General features: G+C 37.7%; 1 protein-coding gene and 1 long non-coding RNA gene across 12 annotated transcripts in view; one reads left to right on the top strand and one right to left on the bottom strand.

Annotated features, from left to right (window-relative positions):
- LOC120757991 (uncharacterized) overlaps positions 1–13,559 on the bottom strand; it is a 47,830-nt gene extending 34,271 nt beyond the window's left edge. For 4 of the 5 annotated variants that reach the window (XR_005702721.2, XR_009208223.1, XR_009208222.1 and 1 more), the window contains exons 1-4: positions 13,431–13,559; positions 10,070–10,142; positions 9,260–9,351; positions 8,301–8,474 (exon numbers count right to left, since the gene is read on the bottom strand). This is a non-coding gene — a long non-coding RNA (uncharacterized LOC120757991). The remainder of the gene's footprint in view (positions 1–8,300; positions 8,475–9,259; positions 9,352–10,069; positions 10,143–13,430) is intronic. The other variant, XR_005702720.2, reaches the window with a different exon arrangement.
- Positions 13,560–13,709: 150 nt separating this feature from the next.
- Positions 13,710–20,965, top strand: part of FTO (FTO alpha-ketoglutarate dependent dioxygenase) — a 322,975-nt gene continuing 315,719 nt past the window's right edge. For all 7 annotated transcript variants that reach the window (XR_009208215.1, XR_009208214.1, XM_040075506.1 and 4 more), the window contains exon 1: positions 13,710–13,805. Coding sequence is in view for 5 of the 7 variants with exons in the window: in XM_040075506.1 (XP_039931440.1) it covers positions 13,767–13,805 (39 nt within the window). In the remaining 2 variants the exon portion in view is untranslated. The remainder of the gene's footprint in view (positions 13,806–20,965) is intronic.

Below are 20,965 nucleotides of genomic sequence, written 5' to 3'. Positions count from 1 at the left end.
GTGGCACGTTTTTATTAATCTTGTTCCACACATCAAACAAAAGGGTCTGATGCCTTCAAAGGCCCTTTCTTTTCCTTTCTTTTTTAAGCAGGGCCTTTTTTTCATTTTAAGTAGAAAAAGGAGCAGATGATAGCGAAATTTATGATGTACAGATGTAAACTCCATAGCTTCTGACAGTCAGCATTAACTATTTTTTCAACAGTGAGTGAAACAGCATTTGATTTAAATAGGTTTTAGATACTAATATTATGGAGCAAATTATTTAAATTTGGAAGTGAAAAATTACTTTTTATTTGGATCATTTCAATTCTTGAAATTTTAAGAGCAAGAGAAAGCATGTGCAATTAATTACTTATTATTGCATTACATTGATCACTATTTATTTATTTAATTAAAATATGCCTAAGAAATGTCCATTGCATCCAGGCATATGAAAAAGAGCTTGCTGTTGAACAATGAGATCTTTTCAGGTTTCTGAAAGGCTAGGCACAGTTAATTGAGGAAGACTCTGTTGGGGAAGGATCATTTTTCTAGAAATGAAGTCACATTTCTAGAACAGAAAATGAAGATCTAAACAAGCTTCTCCCTCCCAGACAGGTATATTCTACTCCCTGAGCATCTGTCCAGGTATTCTGATACTACTTAAAAATAGTGGTTATATACAGATTTAATAGAAATTCACTAGTATTTTTCACTTAAACAAATATTTCCCTCAAAGTAATGTGTAAGACTAAACATGTACTGAGATGGCTCAAGCAGTATTTTCTTTAGTGCCCAAAAAGTAAAACATTAAAAAAAAAAAAAAAAAAAAAAAGCCACAGAACATGGACACATAGAAGTAGAACTGAAGTCAGAAAAAGAAAAGGAACTAATACCCATTTGGAGGCAATAACATGAATTAGTGGGCAAACTGATCTAGGTCTATGCCTTCTATCACAACTGCAGAAACAAGGAACACGAATTCCATCCTTCCTTTAAACCTCATCTTCATGCTGGCTTTTAAAGTCTGAAACAGAAAACAAAGTTAGGAGAAAGTGACTCTTAAAAAAGCTATGCATTATCTTCGGGGTTAATGTCTGATGCACACCAAAGAGACAATCTCTTTTCCAGACCTCTTATCATTTGGATTAAAAGCATATAGAGTGGAGTCCCAATAACAGGCTGGGGACCAGCTGTGTGGGAATGGGGCACTGATAGCAACTTACACCAGAAGGAAATGATTAAAGAAAGGATCTTGACCTCCACTGTACAAATTTATGCCAGTAAATCCCAGATGGCTAAGCTAATAAAATTGAGGTCTAATTAAACCACATCCCTTGCATCTTGTCTTTGCTTCCATATGAGCAGGACATGGATAAAATACTGAGACCACTCTTAAGGAGTCCTGACTATTGTATTAACTGGATTAGTGCTCAAAAACTTTACCCATTCATATTCAAAACTGGAAAACCAAGCAAGTAAAATATGTATCACCACCAAACTTCTCAGGGTCACTTGCCCTCTGTGTGGCATAATGAGCAAAAGGCTTTTCAGCTAATTATTCTAAAACACAAATACACCAATGGCCAAGACACAGAGTCCCAAGCAGAGAAGAATACAACGTGAATGTGTAGTACTACCTAAGAGATCTACATACACCTAATTGAGTTAAATAACACAGCTAATAGATTTTACATCCAGAGTCACAACGCAGCAAAAAAAGTCAAAGGAATTAAAAACTTGAGAAGCAAATAAGCTTTTTTCATTAAAAAAATCAACTAAACAAAGCACAACAAAAGCACAAACATGCAAATATCTGTTTCACAAATGCAGTCTGGGATGGCTTTAAAGATATTTTTGGAAAATACTATGAGTTTTTAAATAATCTGAAGACACCTGCTTGCAAAATGATCTTATTTAGAATTAACATTTTACCTTGCACACTGTGTACCATAGACATCAAATTGCAAGGCCATCTTTTAATTACAAACTGTCAAACTAACTGTAGATAAATTTTGTACTTAAAATGTGTTTAGTCTAATAATTCATAGGCCAAGTTTGTCCCTTAGGGCAGAATTATACATTCCTGAAAGAATTCCCAAATAAACTCCAATTAAATATGGTAAAAAAAGATTGATTTCAGCCACATTACAACAATCATCTCAAGGAGGGCTGCATGTGAACTCAGTTCTGATAATGCAGCTCTTGTGTTAGACAGAAATTGCAAAGACAGTTTTAAAATATTACTGCTTTATTTGTGGATATAGGACTCAGGATAACCAGTACCTCCCTTCCTTATTGAGGATGGACTAATGATTAACTGTGGCTGCTTCACTATTTGGTAACTACAGTTATTTCAATCACAAGAACTTCTTAAACGTGTAGCGAAGCAACGAATGTTTTCCTAAAGGTTGGCAGTAATCTAACAGCAGGCTGACATCAAATGGTGCTACAGCAGAGATTGGAGCCCAGTCCTTTTGGCATCACACATTTCCTAAAGAATTTCAACACTGTCTTTACACAGTTACATAGCCGGATGATACATTTTCCTACAAAACACAAGAAAAAACTGCTAATAATATCAAAATTCAAAGACATAAGCTACAAAGATGAACTAGGGTGACCTTATTAGTCACCCAAAAGTCCAGATTTTTCTCCAGTAGTCCAGCATTGACAGTTTCTTCTCTGCTGATACAAAGATTAAAAGTAAGAATTACACAGAACCTGTAAGATTATTTGTGCAATACAACAATGCACAGAGACTGTTCTAGATAGCAGCTGCAACACTCCTAAAAAAGCAAGGTAACAAAAGTCTCCTAAATATAACTAAATGAATATTCCTTTAAGATCCCTTTAAGTTCTGGCTCTGTTCATTCAGCATAAAAAATACATGACTTGGAAAATATGAGGATTAAGAGTCTTCCATAAAGTATTCTGGTGGCAAAATTATAGAACATACACTATTCTACACATGTACAGGTGTACGTTTTTCAATTTATTTCCTAGTATTTTCAGTGAAAAACAGTAACTCTCATATACAAATGTATCTTCTATCAGGTTTCAAACTAGAAATAAAGGAAATACTTTCAGAACTTAACTCACAGGTAGTAACTTAGGTCAAGCATCATGGTTTGGATACAAGCAATTTGATAAACATAAATAAGGATCTGTACTGCTTTTTAGAGCCTGGCTTTATTTAAAGATTTTTTAGCTGAATTTGAAGCACATCTCTACTTTCAAACTCCTTAAAAGTTTTCACATAAATATGGTAGTTGATGCCGAATTTGCACGTTATCTTTGGTTTCTGTCCACTGTACTTGAAAAAGTGTTTATACAAAAATGAAGCACAGAAGTTCTTCAAAACAGATTTCTTTCAAATAATGAAAAAAAATATTTTAAATATTTCCTAAATTCACTGTAGGCACAGACTGAGAAATTATTTATGATAACAACTTCTTTAACCTATTTAAAGTATATAAAAGAAATTCGAATAAGGGAGACTTATGACTCTGTGAATAATTTAATAGCAAACATTATGATGTATTATTTATGTAGCACCACTGATGCACAGAAGAATGCTCACACATAATAACGGGGTCCCTCCCTTGAAAGGCAGTTAAAGAACTGACGACATATTTCTCATCCAAAGGAGAACTTCCATTGAAATCAAACTCGTAAGGACTGCAGGATCATGCCACACTAGATCCTTAACACAACTGAAGGCAACAGTCTGAAACAGTCAAAAAGGTGAAAATACATGCAAAGCTGTAGAATTTTGCATGTATTTTTTTTGCAAAAGCGAAAAAGAGAAAGAAGATGTAACTAATAGAAGCTTTATTATGAACACATTCTGCATGAATGCCTGACTGCTACACTGCACAGCTACACCTAATTTGCTACTCAACCCTTGTACAAGGCAAAGAGTTTTCTACTGTTTCTAGATTCTAAATTATCCATGGCTAGTAATGAACATTAAATTACTTGCTATGAACTGAACCTAAATTTTTTGCAAGAATTATACTGAAGATCTTTTGGATCAATTTGCTATGATATTTTTAAAGCAGCCAAACACAAAGCAGATAAAATAAGGTTTATTTATTCTTTGTGGATTTTTTTTGTCTCTTCATACCCTAGAGACAGCCAAGCTCTCCTGAATTTTTTCAGGTGTTTTATTTTTGGGTAAGTGTCCTGCATGTTTTCTGACCTGCACTAAAAATGATTTGAGATTCACACTCGAGTTTTGACTGAGAAATCTAAGAGCTCAGTTCTTTAAAAAAAGAAGGCGCATACTAAACATCAGTCTGTTGGGTTTATCATCATTGATTAAAAGGGCATATGCAAGACAAAAACATGAAATAGTCTATGCTTAATGAATATTATAGAAAGCATTCTCTGACTTACTGAAGACAATACTACTGTGTTCAAGTTTTGAGTATTAGTTACAAGATTTCTAGTAAGTCTTGTCCTTAGGAAAAGGTGTTCAAGAAATTGCATAGTCAGAGTACTCAAATTACCAGAATTCCCTCTGGTTTGGACAAGGCCTCAGAAAACAGACAGACACACTAGAATATCTGCAAAATTCCTGAACATAGTTATCTACGGACCTTCTGTGGATAAGTCTTCCTTTCTTAGGTGCGTTTTTTTTTTTTTTTTTTTTTAATTTTTTTTTTTTTAATTACTCATGTTTGCTTCAGTGTAAGAATCTCTGCCTTAATCAATATGGTCTCAATCCTAGTTTTGCACAGGACATCTTAGATCTGGATCTGTTTTTATACCAAGCTAAGTCCTCCCACTCTGCCACATCAACATTTGATCTGTATTCCCAGAAACAAACTGCCCTCTTCTATCTGGTAGCACTGGGCCGGAATAAATTTACATTTCCACCCTATTTTTGCATTGTTAAGATAAAAACCAAACAAATTGATTTTGGGAATAAAACTGCCCAATTAATGACATGAAGTATAAAAACATAGGCTTATGAAAATGGTCAAAACTTGCACTACATATAAATTAGAGAGGCAAATTAGTAGAAACAAAGACTTTTTTTAATCTGTCTAAACACATGAGAATTGTTGCCGTTCTCATCTACCTGAATCAATGTAATAAAAAAGAAGGCTGGTGTGAGGGTCTAACTGGCCACCAGCCTGATCCATAGCTTCTGGAAGTTAAGGAGACAACTCTGGTGACTCAGGTTTGAAGCAGGGCTGTAGCTGTTGGGGTTTTTTGAACACATTATCAGTTCAGTGTATAGGTTAACTGAGCACAACTACAAATGTTCCTATGGAAATATGAAAGTTTTAAAGTGTGATTTCCAACTGAACCTACAGCAAGTAAAGGACTGAGAGGGCGACTGCCTTACGCAGTAGGCTCAATAGTAAAAAGCACCATTATAGGTGGCTGCATTGTAGTATTTGCTTTTCAAAGTCCACACGTGCGATAGATTTTTCAAGTCTGCAGTGCTGTGCACACATGTATCAAGACACTAGAATAAACCTTGAAATTAAAAAAGGAAAAACATGTGCAAACAAACTACAGATGTGAAACTTTGTTATAACATGAAAACACTAAACTTTTTCATATACTACTTTTATAATCCTTTAACATGTAGAGAAGTTATACTAAGGAAGTCCAATGATTTTAACTATCAGAAAATTTGCCTGATAGCTACTGTCTTCTCAAATCTGTATGTTTGTTTAACCCCAGCTATTGTGGATTCTCCTAATAAGGACTTCAAAGGCAAGCAAGTTATCAGACTGCTTTAAGTAAATACAAGAAGAAGGGGAAAGAACAATCTTTCTACCTACAGGTACTATTAACGCCCACTGATGAACAAGAAAGAGTTCGGACTTGCTAGAGTGAAGCAATTATTAGGGGTACAGATAAAACCACTGTTTTTAATAAATGTGAATTGCACCTTTCCTTGTGCACTCTGGCATACCAGCAGCCTTGCTCACTTGTCTGAGACCACTGCTAATAAAAGACTGAACACAGCTGTATGGACAAGGACTATGGCCTGGAATCTGGAGCTGCTGGTCAATTGAAAGGATTTTGCAGGGGAGGCTCTCATTTTGTTTCCCAAGCTCATGAACTTTTTCTCGTCAATGCTCAACCCTTCCTTCCAGCTCCAGGGCTGACCCAGCCACTTGGGGCCGCCACCAGACTGTTCAGACTCTTTTTTTATCATTAACAAGCTGTATTAACTTGGTGGTCATTCTGGGGAAAATAATAAAAAAGATGAAAAAGAATGTGAAAAGTCAGCATAAAAAGCATTCTGTTGAAAGGAACATAATCACTGTGAAGACTTCAGCATAGAACCTGAATAATAAATTTCAGGTTTTGATATAACTATTACTGCCTGTGAAGAACTCTTTGAAGATAATTGAAACCACTGTGCAGCAATCTGCTTTATAGCACTGACAAATAACAGTTTCCTAAGGCTTATCATTTAAGGTTAGTAAAGGGAGGACACATATTTACTCCATATGGTGCTTAAATGTAATTTTTAACGCATGACCTTATATAGGAACTTCTGCATGCTGTTAAGTAAAGTTACAGATTTGGGATGTGGTGGGGCAAACTATAAAAACTACAATTCCACGGAACATTCAACTATTGAAAGAACGCTAATAATATGCAACATTCCAATTATATACAATTTCAAGTATTTTGGGGTTTAAATATATATTTCATGTCTAAAATGGCTAAAATATATAGGTGGAGATATTTAAGAAGGTACTCTGGAAAAAGAGACTTAACAGTTCTCATTACCATACTCAATTTTATAGTTGACAAATATTTCCAGCGTGCTTTGGAGAAGGAACAGTTAGCTGCAGAATATAATTAGATACAGAGTGTATGGTTGTCATCTGTCTCTAGAAAGATACAAATTTTGCTTTTGGTATCTCAAGTGTTGTACCTTTGATTTCCCTTAGTTCTGATAAACATTGGTAAGCTAGAACAAAAGGCAGAGAGGGCACATGGGGGTGATGTAACATGCACGAACAGAAAACATACCCAGAAGCAAATGCAAAAAACTTGGCATATAAAGAAAGAAAAGGTGGCTTTGATGAGACAGACAAGTTCAAGACTTTACAAAGTCAGTTGCACATCTTCGAGACCTGTATCTAGTTTACAGGAAATCTATTTTTGAAGACCCAGAAAGAAAACTGAAAATAAGGACACACTTCATTTGTTTAAAGGGGCTTGTTTTATTATTTTTTTGTATACTTGTGGACAGAAGCTTCTACTTAAAAGAACAAAAGTGAAACAAAAAAAATTCACTAATAACTTCAGGATGTCACAGAATGTTACTTGCCTGTAAGCAGGTTTTTTGTTTACGTGCTATTTTTTCAATGTTCTCCTACTGCAAATTCATTCCAAACTTCTAGTTAAAAGGGTTTTGGCAAGGAATGATGGAAAAAAAATTTAACTTGAGGAGTTTTTTTCTCTGGCAAACATTATTTTTTATTTTTTGTGCCATAAAGTATTAACTCAGGTATTCCAATTAGGACATTCTGTGTTTTGCTACCTAAGTGGATGATGAGTGCATTTGGTAAGTGCGTCTAAGAGAAATACAGGAAATGCCCTTTGGAACAAGCAAACAATTCACTTGTTCCACCATCTTGGATTGGACAACAGCCTGACAGAAAAGACGGAAGTTATGTCACGCTGGTCAATTTGTTCCTGTCTCACTGAGTCAAAAGGAAAGAATGCTTTGGACTTAAAGAATTTATGAAATAGTCCCATCTACAGAAGCAATATTTTCAGCTGCTCTTTTATGAATCTGTTAGCTTCTGACCACACCTTGCCTGGATGCAGCGTGACTTTATTAAGTACAGCACAATGTGAGCAGAGTATCATGGTGCTTTTGGATTAATTTGCCCCCCTGCAATGCACTAACACCATGAACAGTTCTGCTGAGCCCACATTGGTTTGCCAACACAGCACTAAGTTTATTAATAGGGGTGGAATCTCACTGTATAGACGATTTTGATCCTAGAATGAAATTCCTGATGAATCATTAGGCTTCTACAGCCTCTTCTCCAGTTCCCAGAACACTCTGACAGCATAGCTCTGAACCCAAGGCACCAGCTCCAAAGCCACAGACAGCACTGTAGCTCTGTACATGAAGATCTAATACACCCCACCACAAAGACATACATACACTGACATAACCAGAAATTAAACATAATTAACTCCAAAGAATGATCTTTGCTACTGCTTTAAAAGTACTCTGAGAGAAATCAGCATTTGTAATTTGTTGATGTTTTAAAGGGCAAAAATATTACTGTAAGCTAAAATAAAAGCATTAACCCCCATACCTTTTAGTTTTCTCCTGTTGCTCATTTGCATGCTGCTTGAATAAGATGTGATCATCATGTACATGAAGAAATCTGTCCTCCAGTTCTTCTCGACTGATTTGTTACCTAGCTTGTTGAGCTTCTATATTTTCTGCAGTTGATGATTCTACCCAAACCAAGACAACTGTAAATTACCTTCAATACATTCAACAACATGCAGTTCAAAGTCAAAACTCATTTTGAAATACTGAATCCCCCCAAAACTTTTCAAGTAATTTTATATTTACACTTAAACAAGACTATATGTTACACTTAACTAAGACTCATACAGTCTTTTAATATTTTTGGATTATTGTCATTTTAATTAATTCCTTTTTCCTTCCTCTTACAGGTTAAAAAAAAAAAGGCATTTAAAATTATACAGCAATCTGTTTACATACTAGACAACACAAAGGTAAAAGTTTACCAAGTAACCAGGTTCGGCCAAAGATACTCTCTAAAAATTAGCATTACCAAAGGGATTCCTTCTAATCTGTTCCAAAGTTAACATATTATCTCCAAGCTTGAAATTATTAACTCATAATTCTGTAAATTTACTCAGATACAAGACTAAGCCCAGTTGTTTCATTCTAATAGCAGCTGAGTAACATAGCAGAATTGCATAATACTTTTGGTTCCCATTTTGTGAAATGGATCTGGCCTTGCCCTCAATTCAGCAAAAAAGTTCTCTTTTCTTCTGGAAGGATGAATGTTACAGCTCAATGACATTTCCAGTTTTTAGCATCTCACAGCAACTCCCCTCTTATAACAAGTAACTTGAACATAGAATGGGTCACAGCATCTTTCACAATTTAACCCAGATTTTGAATGGTATTTGAACTTAATTTTGTGAGTGGCAACATCAGAAACATTTTTAGAAAGAAACTAAAGAAGCCACTGATCAAAGTCTGCAGCTGTAATAAATAGCAGCTGGTACAAACCTTGTAATCCTTCAATTCCAGCTGGACTTAGACCTGTATGTCTCACAGGCAGGTCCCCCACAGTTACATCAGCTGCAACAGGCATGGCTTATCTAGGGATAACAAAATTCAAATGAAATTCCCCTTCATCTGTTATTTGAATTGAGACTAGAATGAACAATACACCGTATGAAATGAAGGCAAAAGTTATGGTAGGTTCACTGAAATGACAGACTTGTGAATGCTCTTACCTCAATTAGATTGCTCAGAGGACAATCTAAACTCTCAAGTTCTCAAGTTTAATTTTATGTCAGTTTTAATCCATTCACAAAATACACCTTTGTTGAACAATAGCTCCAATTCTATTTAATATATGTACAATTAGCTTCCTGAAGTTCTAGTTCTGCTGTTTTCAGAAATCTTCGGGCTAAAGCTGTATTTCCAAGCAGATGTGGGAAGGACACCCATGGGTTTTTTTGTTTATTTAGGGGGTTTTTTAATTGTTTGTTCATTTAAAGAGAGGTAAAAGCTTAAGCCATTGACTGGTAGATGAGTAATGCCATCTTCCATGTTTTGAACGGAACTCTTTGAAACAGGTGCTGGGGGTTATGAAGTCATTTGTGCTGCCTGGCATTCTTTTAGTCTTCTTTCAATCATTGTCATATAAGAAATTACTTTTTAAGACAGACTCTCCTATGAATGAGTCTCATAAATCTGAACATGATTCTATCTTGCAGCAATTGAAAGCTTAGCTACCTGATAAACGTGAGATTAGAAAAGTATTAATGTGAAAAAGTACTACATTTGTTTTGGTGTAACATATGAACATACTTGTTAACAACTGCTGTTTCTTTCTTGTCTTCCGGTGCAGAAAATTACATGTTGGTCTCAGAGTCAAGTAATGCTGAAACAACAGGAAAAGGAGAGATGTGAAGTCCTTTTGACAGTCTTACCCTCAAAACCATTGTTATACTCTTCAAGTGATATAAATCCTTAGCCAATCCAAAACCATCTAGGAAAGCACTGGGATATTAACAGTGATGCTACTAGAGACTTCCCTCAGAGGGCAGAAGTGACATGGTACAATCAACAGACACCCAATGAAATATCTGTTAATTCGATCATAATCAAAAGTGCTGCCTAAGCTCTTTCTTTCATCATAAATAAGTCTCCTTATGGCTTTGTTCTAAAGCAACAAAAGGGATTAATGGAAATTTAGTTTCCAACAAGTCAGTCTTGCTTTTAATCTTTTGGTTTTTTCATCACTAAAATTTATGATAAAATATTATTTCCAGACTTCACTGTTTACGAATAAACAGGAACACATTTTTCTTCCATGTGGAACAAATGTTTCCTTATCATGACCATTGAAGTGAACTGATCTACAGTTGTAGACTTGCAATATGGTTCCAGTTTCAATGTTGCCAGTGACAGAAACTACTCTGTGATGTTGATGTCCACACCACTCAGACAAGGGCACAACTGGCAACCAGCGACAAATACACACCCGCTGGAATCCAGCTCCTCAGCATCCTCGGCTCTTTTTGAATTGTTCTTACAAAATCCTCAAAACTTTTTTGTAATTTCTTAAATTAGCTGTATCTGCAGTCATTGGCTTCACTCAGGTCTAGGTTCATTACTGTAGTATGTCCCTGTACCAGCATGGCTACAGCAACTGAGACCAAAGGGAAACTGAAACATTTCACCTCCAGAGGATCATCTAAATTTGGTTCATGATGGTAGCAAGGAGAAGATGTACCATTATAGTTCCTTTTTAGAATGTAGTTGTCCTTGCTTTCACAAATCAAAAGTGAGAGAGGCTTTTTGGGGGCAAGTTTCAAGAGACATCAAGAGCTAAACAAGTATTTTACCAGCACGACTCTGCAGTGTTTGTGATCTATCAAGATCAGGCTTCAAAAACTCCAGAACAGTAACAGGCGCAGACAAACATTACTGGTTTTCACTATTTGCTAAAGAAACCTTATTATGGATATCTACCTGTTAGCTTTAGTATGAGAGAAATCTACTCATTTAAAAACAGAGACAAAACAACACATGCTTGTCACGCAAATAAACTGTCACTCAAATAAACAAACAACCAACTCTTGTCAGTAGTAATCCATTACTGGCTGCAGCAAAACCACAGAAATACTTGAGCTGTAAGCAAACTAACATAGCAGAGATGCACACAAAGCCAGTTTTTACTGCCAACATGACATGACTTGAAGTGACAAAATAAAGCAACTTCAAATCTAAAGTGTCCTGAAAACTTGGAAGGCGAAATTTTCAAAACTAACAGTAAGAATTGTTTCATTTCCATTACAAAGTGTCAGAAAGTAAGCATTCAGCTATCTTTTCTGTCCTGGGCCACAGAAAAGGAAATGAAAAAAAACAACCATATTAATTGGTTTTATCAGATACAGTGGTTTTAGACAGAAATAGTACAAACATGCCTCCTGGTTTTAAAGAGGCCAAATATATATCTAGAGATTTAGAATTTAGCTTGGCAACTTATTAGCCTGATTAGTAACATACCCACGTCTTTAATAATCACTAATAACCACCAGTTATGCTGCTGCTTTGAGAGAGGACACTTCAAACATCAAAGCATGTGTTACATATGTTACAGCTCCTCTTTGAATATTATCTCAGTGTCAATCACAAACACTTAAACAAAATTACTTTTCCTTGCAGTCCAGTTCCAGCGTTATTTCTAAAAGCATATGAAATTTCTCCACGGCATTCCATATTACTTTTGAAAGCATTTCCAAAGTGATTACATCTGACAAAACTGCACAGCAACACTACTACAAAAGTTATGGTACTTAAAAGTGCAGCATTTCCTAAAAGAAAGCATAACAAAGTGAGAGAGATATAAATTTGTATTTGCATCTGGGGAGATCCACATGCCATCCTACACCTCAAAACTTAAACCAGGTTTATTTCCAAGAAAGGATACCTTACAATCACTTCAGCACAGACTGTTCCTCAAAACTAGAGAAATGTACCAAGAGAGGAATATTCCCCATATCTTCGGGATTAACAAATAAGAACTTCATGTTAGGTAAAAGCAAGAATTTTCAATATAACTACTAAAGTTAAAGAAACTGTCACTCTCTTATATACTTCACTACTTATAGAAGCGGTTCTATCACGACCTGTATCTGAAAATTTACTACAAAAAAACTGCATGCAACTTTGCACTGTTATACAAGGGTGACAGTTATAAAATTAATACTTATCAAAGCTCAAGTTTTAGGTCCAGATTCTTATATAACTCACTTAAGTGTACTTTCGTACCAAAATCATTCAAAGGTAGCAAAACTGAGTGGAGATTACTTAATTTTTTAGAAGTTCTCAGCCAACGGGGCTAGAAGTGACTTCCAGTGAGGTGGTTTCTAGTGAAATCATAAAAATTACAACTTAATTGTTTCAACATGGCTTTTGAATTTGAGTGTCAGACATGGCCAAGATGATCCTTTTGTTACAAAATCTTACTCCACTTCCCTGGTAGAAGCAATTTAAAAAAGGAGGTGGGAGGGACCACCCACCTATCTTAGCTCACCACAATGTATTTCTTCATCTATTGAGTCCTCAAAATATATGTTTGCACTTTATTGGTCTTGTAGCCTAAAATAATCGCATTTATTACCTGGCAGAAATACACACACATATCATCTTTCAAACATCATATATGCAGTGCTGTGTGTTTTGGGAGGTAGACAGGAAAAAAAGAGACTATATGGAAGATATTAGGAAACGGGATCACAACATCCTGCTGTTGCCTGGGGGAAGAAACATCTCTCAGACCTGTAAATCCTGATTCAACACAGAAAAATCGAAACAACCATGTCCTGCCTCCAACACATTTTACCAAGCTTCCCAATTTTGATTCGGCCGCGCCGGTTCTGGCGGTGACTGACAGGGCTGGGAGGGGCAGGCTCGCAGGGAAGGCAGCGTGTGCTCATGAAGGAACGCCTCCACCGCCCGGGCCGTCCCGCCCCCGGGCACGGGAGCTCAGCTCCCGCTTCAGCTCAGCAGCCTTCCCAGCTACAAAACGCCTTCAGGGCTACAGGCCTACTGTTAACCAAAGGCTGAGGCTCCCAGCCTTTTCCCACGGGCACCGAGCGAGGAGCCTCTCGGGTCTGGAACCGCCGCCCGCAGCGCTGGTCCCGCCAGCCCCGCTCCTCACCTCCCCGGCCGGGGACCGCCCGCTCCAGGACACGGCGCCAGCTCCAGCGCCCCGTCCTCTCCGCGCCGTGCCCAGAGCAGGAGAAGCTCCCCCCGTACTCACGGCCCCCGCCAGCCCCGGGCTCCGCTCGGCGCTCCGTTAGCGGCTGCCGCTGGTGCCAGCCGGGCCCTTCCCCTTCCGGGCCGCCCTGGGCCTGCCGGGACTTGGAGGCCGGGGCGGGGCCGCGCGCTGCCCGCGGAGCCGCGGTCCGGCCGCTGCCGCCGGGAGCCGCGCGGGGCTTCGGCGGTGCCCGCAGTGCTGCTCCGCTCCGCTCCGGCGGACGGCTAAGGCGGCACCATGAAGAGGAGAGCAGGGGAGCGGGAGAAAGAACTGAAGGTACCTTCCGTTTGCTTCCTGCTCCCCGCAGCCCCGAGGAGCGTGCCCCTGGCCAGCCCTCTCTCCGCCGCTCGTGGGGCTGTGCGGGGCGGAGCCCGCCGGGGCTCCGGTGCTGGAGACCCGAGCGAGGGGACTCCGAGGCCGCCGTGAAGTTCATTGTGAGAAGGAAGGAGCCGCGGCCCCGAGCTCGGCGCCGCGGTCCCAGAGCCGGGGGTGAGCTCCGCGTGTGCCCAGCAGCGCCCCGCGCCCCCAGGGGCTCCGCCGGGGCTGCCCGGGCAGGGCGCTCTGCTTAACCTGGAAATGCCCGATCCCCCTCCCCCGAGTGAGGGGCGCCTCGTACAGCGTTAACAGGAGCTCGCGGTAAAGGCGTGTGCCATCGGGGCAAGATATCTCAATTTCAAAGAGAGTTCTGTGGTATATGAAAAAAAAATAACGGAAGGACTGTACGTTTGTTTTTCTCGAAACATTCACAGTGAGATGATGCACTGTGTAACTGCGCCGAATTCTTAAATTTAAAAGTACACTAAGCCTGACATAAATAAATATTTTTAAGCCTCTTATACCGCCCGAGCTTTATAATGTTTCTTTTCTTATTCACGTGGTTAGATGCAATGCTGTTACATGTTTACGTTGAAGATGTCGTTTCACTATCTGTGGAAACAAACAGGAGTGCTGAATGTTTGCTGTTTCGGGTGCTTCTGAAGGGCTTGTTTTACTACATTGTACAATATTTTACTTCAGCTCTTGATGGTTGTTGTGCTTGTACTGTTTTTGTTTACAAACCAGTAGCACTGAGAACCAGTTACTGACTATGTTTGAAAGCATAGTGCTGGTATTAGAGGTGTTAAAGAAAGGAAGGTTAACTCCATTGTAAATTTAGAAAATGCCTTTGAAAATGGTAACCTCATACACCTGAACAGGGAACATGCTGGGTTTGGTATTAATTTACTATTCAGTATTAAATTCCCTGCAGAGGCAAGGAAAAGGTCTAATGTAAGTTTGCAACTAAGTATTTTACTAGAAAACTTCAGAGCCTCTTTGCCCTACTAAGTTTCATAGCAAGTCCTTAAGGACTGCCTGGTCATTTTGTAATTTGTCTTTCGGCTATCCCAAGTTGCTGAACGACAGCAATTTCAGTGTTAAACTAGTGTTCTGTCCTTTCCATATATGTCAAAACTTATGCAGATGTCCCATCCAATACCTTGCAGAAAAAACCTCAACCCATACTTTTTTTTTTAGCCTCTACACTTGTGCTGTCCATCCAAGGGCCTTTGTCTTTTCAATGGGTCTTGGATGTATTTGGGAATCATTTTTGTTAGGGAAATGATGGCCCTTGATAAGATAATCACTCAAGGATACCTGTGAGGAGTAAAAGGTTGGTGCTGTGAACAGCACTGGCAAAGGCTGTAGGAGGAAAGGCACTTGAAAAGGTGTCAAGAACAATGTATGAGAAAAACTTGAGGTAAAGTGCGAGAATACTGCTATAGACACGTCTCAGTGTTATGGGTGCACAGACAGAGAAAGATGAAAGATAAAAGATTCTTACAGAGAATTTAAAGGTGTCAATACTTGTAGAATGCCTTAGGGGGATGTGGTAAGTTGGATACTACTTGATATTGCAAGTGAAGCAAAATGAGCCTGTAGAATGTCTTAGAATAAAGGCTGCCAAAGGAGAAAGCAGCAATGGGAAAAGGAGGAAAAGGAGGGGATACGCTGTAAGGAACCTTTTTTTTTTTTTTTTTTTTTTTTTTTTTTTAAACAGTGTCTTTATTGTAGTAGTTCTGCCAAGACTTCCATTTAGGTACTGATTAAAATATTTTTTAGCAAACCAAATATTAGTGAGGCTAACCCAGCCTCTTCTGGAGAGTAAGATTTATGAGGCCTTCTACAGAGAGGGAAGTGGTTGGGTAGAGAAGCTGGTTTGGATTATGTATCTCCTGGCAATGTCTCTTGTTTTCCAGAATTAAATCCTGAATAAAAGTTCTTGTTTTGCTACAACTGTGTACAGTTAAATGCTGTCTATCAGAATCCCACTGATTGGCTTTTGCTTTGTATTTACGTAGTATGTTTCTTATGTGTGATAAACTTTTCTCTGGCTCACATTTTCTTGTATATAGCAAGTGTAGATTTATGCTGTTATAGAAGAATATTTCTGTTCCAAGTACATGTGGTAGTTCTGTAGAGTGAAAAGCTGTCATACAGCAATTTCCACTTTACAGATCACTAGGTTGGATTAAATGTGTAAGCAGAAATGAAATTGTGCTGGTATTTGGTGTTCCAACTCAAGGCGGGGGGGGGGGGGATGCAAATTCATTCTTGAGGAGAGGGTCTGAAAGAAAACTAGGAAAACCATAGCCAGAAGTTAACTACTTATCCATTCTATACACCATATTGGGCATGCTAATGTCCTGTAGAATATTTCTCTTGAGTCTTAAGTGGATAGCAAAACATGATTATTCTGAAGTTTCTAAAGAGACCTTTGGAGTTGTTGGAAGCCATCAGCTACTCTGGTCATCCCCATAGCAAACTTCTGTGCATGAAATCAGAGTTGTTAAGAGTAGATGTTGCTCATTAGCTGGAAAGGCATTCTTATAAAAGTCTATTGTGGAGTTGTTCATGCTTGTTTGTTTTAGCTTAGAATTCCATTTTAATTAATACAGTTTATACTTATTTTGTTTCTTCTTTCTTTACACTGTTGGTCAGAGTTGGTGACTTCTTTTTCACTGGGTCTATAAATGTACCATGCAAAGTAAAATCAGACTCCTATTTGATGATCTAAATAGCCTACTGTCTTCCTTTTAGACTTGAGAAGAAAGCTTTTTACTTTTAGACTGTTTATTTTCTTGATTGATGAGGTTTCTTGACATCATGTAAAACATGATGTTCTCAAGACTTACTTATTCAAAGTGGATTTCTTTAAAGTAAGTTTCAGTATGACAGAGGCCAAGTTCTAGTTATTTCCTGCATATGCTTCCTCTACCACTCTTCTCATGTTAGCACCCTGCGCCATTACCAGGTGAAAGAGAAGATACTCAGCTAGTCTGGAGTATTATTTTCTTTTAAAGTAAAGGTATTACCTTGATGGGTTTTTGGAATAGACTACTAAACCCAGTCCACAATTACCTGATGTAGCTGTTTATGCTAATTCACATTGCTGTGAGTACTGACTGCAGAGAATGTATTCCACAGACACTACTGTTATGTTTATACAGCTCCCAGCACAGCTGGGACCCCAATCCAATAAAGTTGTTGCTGTACAAATAATAAATGCATCAAAGTGCACATATCTGAATATTCACAAGGGCTTTTACAAAGATATTCAAATGCAGTATCACATTTGTGAGACACATTGGACAAAGTGGTAAGGAAATATAAAGCTTTAAATAACACAAAGCTTTGTATGTATTTTATTTACAAGGAGAAAAAGGGAATATACTGTGTTTCAGCTGAGATATCATTGAAGGTCTTATTTCCTGCATCAACCTCATTTTTGCTGCCTGCAAAATAATACATCTTTACAAGGTAAAACAAATGGCTTCAACATATTAATGCTCAAGGAAAATCAGGAAAGTATTCTCAAAGCACGATTAAGGGTTTGGTTTTAGAATTAATGCTGAAAGATGGTGCCCGTACCATACAATGAAGTTTAAAAACTTTAACATTGTCACCACGGTTTGTTCTAATATTATGATGATTTGTTGTTTCCAGTTATTTTTCTGCGTCTTAAGGTTAAAAACATTATTAAAAAGACCCAAATGAAACAAAATTTTTAAATTGACAAATTAGATTCTTTTAGAAGTTGTATTTAGGAAAATTAATGAAACAGCTTAGATGCAGTTAAATAAGCTTCTTGTCATGTCATATTTCTGCTTAGGTAAATGGTGTGCAAGTTTTAGCAGAATCAGCAACCAATGTGCCAGTAGCAATTTTTGTGGTAATCACATTATTGGACCTTCCCATTATTAATGAGACAATAATTAAGAAATAGTGTTGATAGTCACATAACACATGGTTTGTATATTGGAAATGGTCAGGTAGAAGCCTTGAATATGCAGAATAAAATACAAGAAAGAATGAGTAGCAAATGTTTCTTGCTTTTAAATTCATCACATTCCTGCTGTTTAAATTGCCTCAGCTGCTAATGCTGGAACCATTACAGTAATGGACTTGGCAAATGAAGGAGAACCGAGACACACACTTTATTACTGGAGGGGTAATTTTCTCTTCATCTGTAATAGCAGCAGTGCCTAGTATTGATCAGACCATCAAGATACTAATCCTCTGTAAAATTACTTGTTATAACTGAAAATGTGTTAATCCAAATCAGTCTGTGTCCCGACTTTCTACTTACTATTGAATACAGACTATTAGATGGTTTATTTTCTGTGATTTAAAGCCTTTATATCGATAATAGTCAGAGCTTCCTTTGCAAGAGCATGTGCTTTATCTTAGCTATGGCCCAGGGTTGTCTTTTTGTTTTAACTAGAACATCACCCACTTAATTAAGAAGTGCAGGTCTATCTTTCTGCTTGGAATTATATCGGTACTTTAGACTCTGCAGATTTATTAAGTTTTTTTTTTAATGTTCAGTCACTTGTTTTTTGCTGTAAATAAGGACAGATCTATGTTTCACATATTGGAATCTATGAAGATCGTGGAGCTAAAGATGTGAGGAGAATGGCTGTTCAAAACATGAATTTGGGTTTTGTGGATGGGAGCCTGGGAGTCTCTTGTATATGGGAGTAGTGTCAGGCAAATTCAATGCCAGGGATCTACAGGTCTTCAATTTGCTTCTGTCTTGGTGATCCAGTATGTGAGACAGTCATATGGCGAGCTGTGCATGTCCCAGTTCTGAATATGGGAAGGCTTATTTTCCTTTTTTTCTTTTCCCCTCTGTTTTGTCTATTTTTTCATAGTTTTGCATGTTTAAAATGGAAGCTCACGTCTCTAACTTGTATAGCCTCGGTGCAGTGGCTGTTCCCAGTACACGATACCCTGTAGGACCTGAGTGTGGGAGACGGTTCCATGAACTTTCATTGGACTCACTGCTCTGGGCTCCTGCCAGGTGACAGCCATGGGTATCCTGCCAGCTTATGATGGGCAAGGAGCATCCCAGAAGTAGGGCAGGCTGCCCCACTGGTTCTCTATTTTAAAGACTCTGGTCGGCCATTCATTTAAAAAAAAAATTGTTGTTGTCTAAATTAGATTTTTGCTCTGGTAGAACAGTATTTTTATCTATCTAATTCTCTTTCTGCTTTATTTCTTCATTATACTTTAACCAATTCAACTTGTATAATTTGGAGAGACTTCAAGTTCCTAAAAGGTATTGGAGCATCAATACCTTTAGAGGGATTTTGATTCCTTGTCTGCCTCAGAACATTAAATTTCCCCCCCTGTTCTTAGGAAAGATATGAACACAGTATATGATTCTTGGTGAATTCCACTTTCCCCAGAGTGAGAAACCTCTTTACTCCTGTTTTCAAGCTGTAGTCTAGAAATGTGTAGAGCAAAGCATTTTGTGTAACAATGTGGTTTGGAAGAGTTCACTTTTTCAGCTGAAAGCTCTGCTACCAAATGTAAGGTGGACTTTAACGTTTCCTGTTGTAGTAAATTGCTACTAGACTGTTATTAAATGTGAACATGTTCTCAAACAGCAACACTAAGACAAAGAAAACAGTCATTTACAAATCCAGTGTTAGACATGAATTTCTAAAAACATGGTGATAGTTCTTTGCATTATTTTTCAAATATTTCTATAGCTTGTAGCATTCAGGAAAGTTAAATTTGCCCACAGAAATGTGGGAAAGTAAGTTTTGAAAATCCTTCCTGTTTTCTGTAGAAAAATAAAATAAAACTTCATGTGAATTGAATTTTGGGGTTTGAATTAATATCTATCTGAAGAGAAATCTTGAGAAGCTTGTTAGCAGCAGATTCAGTTTCACAAATCTAGGTAGTCATCCAAATCCCTTAGTCTTCTGACTCTGAACTGACCTTATAGTCTTAGAAGTTTCAGATGGAAATTAGCATTTTTGAAATAAAGCCATAGTGAAACATCTCTACTGGAGGTGCAGCACAGGGTCTACTTCCAATTTTATTTTTAGTTTTTGAAAACATTTGATGAAAAATTATTATAATTTTTTCTTTTACATCAGAGAAGATTCCGTTTCAGCAGACCCAGGTTAGTGAAAACGAGACAGGTTAAACAGTGATTGCCTAAAGCTTGTTTCTATTCCCTTGCAGTTGCTGATCAAACTTATGTAGCCTTCAGCCAAAGCAGGATGGGGCTGTCATGCTTTTAATAATTCATCTATTTCTTAAATTATTTAATTACATGTAATGACAAAGAGCGTCCAGAATATCAGATGGTCGTCTTTCCTCCAGCTGAGGCTGAAAAGTGCTGTAGTGTTTTTTACTGTATTCTGTTAGGTTCACTAGTGAAGTGCAAAACATGGTTATGAGCATTTATTGGCATTTAAAGTATGGCTCATATTAAACACATAGTTGAAGCCTTCTGGATAGAAAATTGTACTGCTGTAATTTCAAAACACTTGTGATTATTTACTGGAGTCTGATTTTGGGAGGAAACTCTGCTCTACCTTATTTAGCTTAGCAGTTTTTTGCCTTTGTATACATGCTACCTCAATTTCTAAAAGAATTACATCTTTATCTCCTAGAACTTGTTCAGCTTCATTTTGCCCTTTTATCTGCTGCTCTTCCCACCATTTTTATTTAAGACTGTGAAGTTACTTTAGTGTAACTGCTCTTGTCACCTTTGCCCTCAGCTAATCAAATAGTTTACCTTGAGGGAAGCATTTATCTCCCACTTTCATTATTATTATTTTTGTAGCTGTAAAGATATATATTTTATGTCTCCAGAAGGGTGTAACAGTGAAACGAGGTATTGATCTGCTGTATTTGGCAATTTCTTTCCACCTTGCCATCGATATCATGTCAGCCTCTGTCTGTACTGTGGTTGACCTCACAAATAGCTCTTTATGTTCCCATTGGATTCAAATGATATACTATGCTCAAAACTAAATCAATGAATGATTATAAAGTTTTTAGTATTATTTCATAACCCTCAGGCAACTGGTACTTCATGCAGTGAATACTTGAAAAGGTACCTGATTAAAATATGTTGTTGATTCTATTCTGAGGTT

Source organism: Hirundo rustica, chromosome 11 (assembly GCF_015227805.2).
Source record: "Hirundo rustica isolate bHirRus1 chromosome 11, bHirRus1.pri.v3, whole genome shotgun sequence".
In the NCBI taxonomy this organism is placed as follows: Eukaryota; Metazoa; Chordata; class Aves; order Passeriformes; family Hirundinidae; genus Hirundo; species Hirundo rustica.
This window is presented reverse-complemented; position numbering and strand designations above follow the sequence as displayed.